Here is a 3629-nt window from a genome sequence, read left to right as displayed (position 1 = left end):
TTGGATTGTGGGAGAATATGCTGAAAGAATTGACAATGCAGATGAGTTACTAGAGAGCTTCCTGGAAGGTTTTCATGATGAAAGCACCCAGGTAAGTTCCCATCTATATCTTATGTATTAGGTGTTTTGGGGACGATTTCAGGAAAGGTAAAGGTTAGGCAGTTTCATGTGTGCGAATTTATATACACATATAGTATGTTCATTTTTCTCCCAAAAAGGGGTGACCTTTTTCAGTTGTGCTAACTTCTGTTGGAACAAGCCTGCCTAATTTAGACAGTGGTTCTCAACTTTAATGAGCCTTAGAAGCACCTAAGCACTGGTGTTTAACCTGTGTTAAAGGACAGGTTGCTGGGCCCCACCCCTAGAGTTTCTGAGTCAGTAGGTGTGAGATGGGCCTAAGCATGTTCATTTCTTACAAGGTTGAGGGTGGTGATGCTATTGCTGCTGCTGGTCCAGAACCACACTTTGACAACTACTGACTTAGAGCAGTAGTTATTACTTTTTAATTTTCTGTCACCTAAAGATGATTACCCATTGCTGTTAGTAATGGTTGTGGCTCAGTTGCAGCTGAGTTTTTGTCTGGGGTGAAGGCTGGCATGTGCAGTTTGAAAAGGTTCTTTGTGGATGGTTAGACTCCTTCCCATCTTCTGTCTGTCTTCTACCAAAACTGAGAGACCTTCGAGTCAAAGGCCTAGAGAACAGATAAATTATTCTTTTTCTCCGGCATTTGTACTCACTGCAGATTGAAGTTCATGTGTGTCATCTATCATCGTAACTTTAATAGGCCCTACAAGGAACATATACCAGCCAGTAGTTTCATGGTTCGGCAGGCGACTCTTTTTTTTTAATTATTATTTTTAAAATTTTATTCTTTTTTTTGTTTTGTTTTTAATAGATTTGTTTCATTTATTTATTTATTTATTTTTGGCTGCCTTGGGTCTTTCGTTGCTGTGCGCGGGCTTTCTCTAGTTGCCGCCAGCGGGGGCCACTCTTCATTGCGGTGCGAGGGCTTCTCATTGTGGTGGCTTCTCTTGTTGCGGAGCACAGACTCTAGGCGCGCAGGCTTCAGTAGTTGTGGCGCATGGGCTTAGTTGCTCTGCGGCACGTGGGATCTTCCTGGACCAGGGCTCAAACCCGTGTCCCCTGCATTGGCAGGCGGATTCTTAACCACTGCGCCACCAGGGAAGCCCTAGCATGCCACTCTTAATTGGTTGAGATCTGGCATAATTCTACTGTCTTGGCTCTTGCCTCAGTATGATAAATGATTCCCTAATTCCCTGGAAGTTGTAGCTTTTGGTGGAAGTAAATAATAAAGAATTTGGTCAGGAACCAGTTTTATTGCCGTCGGTATGTTAGCATGTACTTTAAGAAATACAGGTGATTATCTGGGCCAGAAACAAACCAGCAGTTTTTGATGCCAAGAAATGCAATTTGGAGATAGGAGGCTAGTGCGTTTTCAGTTGATGAAAACCTTTGACTGCTATTGTGGATATTGGCTGAGTTTTTACCTTTGTTTCTTAATCAAAATCAGAAAGACCTCATAGTAAGTCATATTTGGGAAAATATCACTTTGGAATTCATGGTGTGGAATAATGCAAATGCCTTTCACTTTACCTATTAAATTACATTTGCTTAGGTACAGCTCACTCTGCTTACTGCCATAGTGAAGCTGTTTCTCAAGAAACCATCAGAAACGCAGGAGCTGGTACAGCAGATCTTGAGTTTGGCAACACGGGTAAGAAGTCTGAAGAAAGCATGGAGTTGATTTGTCTTGTTTTGAATTCTAGGAAATTGCGAAACTTCTTCCAAGAAGGTTCATTTGCAGAGATTTTAAACGGAAGGAGTGCAGTCTTTAGATTCTGTTAAAAAAAATAAAAACAGTGCCTCTTTTACATATTCTGCTGAATTAGAACTGGTTGTATGGCTTCTAAATGAATTGACTGACTCCAGTTTTAATGATAATTCATGAAAATTGAACTTAGACTCTTTAGTGTTAATGAAGGACATGACTTTGTGAAAATGACATTGAGTCTCACAGTATCTCCTTCTGGGGGACTTAATTTCAGCTTTCAAATGAAAGTACCCTGTAGAGATGGTAAATGCTTTGACAAATATCTCGTGTGCTGTTCTGCCTTCTAGATAAGTTGCCTTTCTCTTTAAGTAATTTTAAAGTGCTAATGCTGCTTCCTTAATTATTTAGTATTTTTGGTCCTTTTAGGGAGGGTTCTGATTTTAGGAATGTGGCAACCAGCTGGATACACAGAAATCAAAGTAATTACTTTTTCTGATGTAACTAGTATAATGATCAGTCCGTCATGATCCGGTAATGTTCTTAATTGAATTTGAGAACAGGCTGGCTTTAGCAGGCTGTCAAGAGTTATGATGTGTGTTTACACATGGAATCTGATTCAGATATTCAATTTACCATTTTCCTCTTTCATCTCTTTATAGTTGTATATTAACAGCATTTGAACTCTTTTATAGTTCTTTAACCTAGTTCTGAGCTGTCATCTTTCCTTTTTTTTTTTTTTTTTTTTTTTTTTTGCTCTGGGGAGCTTTATTTCATATCAATAATGAACACAATTGGAGGACTAAATATGGTAAATCCTGTAATTAATTAGTACGGTTGGGGCGTGCACTTAGTACACTTCTTGAAACCCAGTTCCAAACTGAGGCCACAAATGTGAACCTTGAATAGTTGCCAATACATCATCTGTTAAGTGGTCAAAGCGCATCATTTGGTACCTGATAAATGCAAAGTTCTTCTTTCCTCTGACAGTATTTAATTTTAGAAATGCCAGGAATCCATTTTAAGGAAAAGAAGTTCGACGGGCAGATAAGGCATTTGAATACTTAATGGAATACTATAAAGCAGACAACATTATTAAATAAGTTGTTTATAGAATATGCTATACAACTCTGAAAAAAATACAGCCAAGAAAACTGCTAGAGTCAAAGGCTACTTTCTGACACTTGATTCCAGTACAGATGTTTTACAATCAATGAACTCAAATGTGAAGAAGACCTGAACTAAAAATTAAGATAATTGTCTGATTACTGATGCACGTAAACATTACTGAGAATTATCGCTTGATTATCTTTTAAGGAGCAGTTGACCAACAGTAGTTGAGTTAAAGGATGTCAGAAAATTCACTTCACAGAAAATAGAGGTGTCCCACTTCACCCCTTGTACCTCTCAGTTTTCTCCATTTCTCCAACAAATTATGAATGAACTTTTTAATGTGCTATTTCCCCAAGTCTCTACACCTTCACTTGACCCCATTATGGTTAGTGTGAAGAAGCATCCATATGAGTATGTGGAGTCAAGGGCAGGCCATGGCTCACCATCTGTCCATGAAAAGTGGACTGGGAGGTTGTCCATCACTGATGAGGCATGTCTTGGCACTAAGAGCAGAAATTGGTCATCTTCTGGTTCAAAGTAGTTTAGGTTAGACGTTAATTTTTGGGTTAGTGTTTAATAGGTCATCTACAGGGGGCCATTTTGAATAGAAATTGCCCCTTCTTAATCATGTAGTCCTTATTACAGACTCTGTAGGGTGATTGCCATTAAATTAGCCATGTATTTGACTTCATCTTAGGGCCTTGAAGTTCATTTCTGTCTTTTGCTA

At 38.9% G+C, this 3629-nt stretch overlaps 1 protein-coding gene across 1 annotated transcript in view; it reads left to right on the top strand.

Annotated features, from left to right (window-relative positions):
• LOC114888669 (AP-1 complex subunit beta-1) overlaps positions 1 to 3629 on the top strand; it is a 75586-nt gene that overhangs the window by 2735 nt on the left and 69222 nt on the right. Inside the window, exons 2-3 of the mRNA XM_029210923.1 lie at positions 1 to 91; positions 1637 to 1735. The exon at positions 1 to 91 is cut by the window's left edge and continues 1 nt beyond it. Coding sequence (XP_029066756.1) covers positions 1 to 91; positions 1637 to 1735 — 190 coding nt within the window. The remainder of the gene's footprint in view (positions 92 to 1636; positions 1736 to 3629) is intronic.

The sequence above is a fragment of the Monodon monoceros genome, unplaced genomic scaffold (assembly GCF_005190385.1).
Source record: "Monodon monoceros isolate NGI ecotype Baffin Bay Population unplaced genomic scaffold, NGI_Narwhal_1 Super_Scaffold_9, whole genome shotgun sequence".
NCBI classification, from domain to species: domain Eukaryota; kingdom Metazoa; phylum Chordata; class Mammalia; order Artiodactyla; family Monodontidae; genus Monodon; species Monodon monoceros.
The sequence above is the reverse complement of the archived record's forward strand: the minus strand, read 5'-3'. Positions and strand labels throughout refer to the sequence as shown.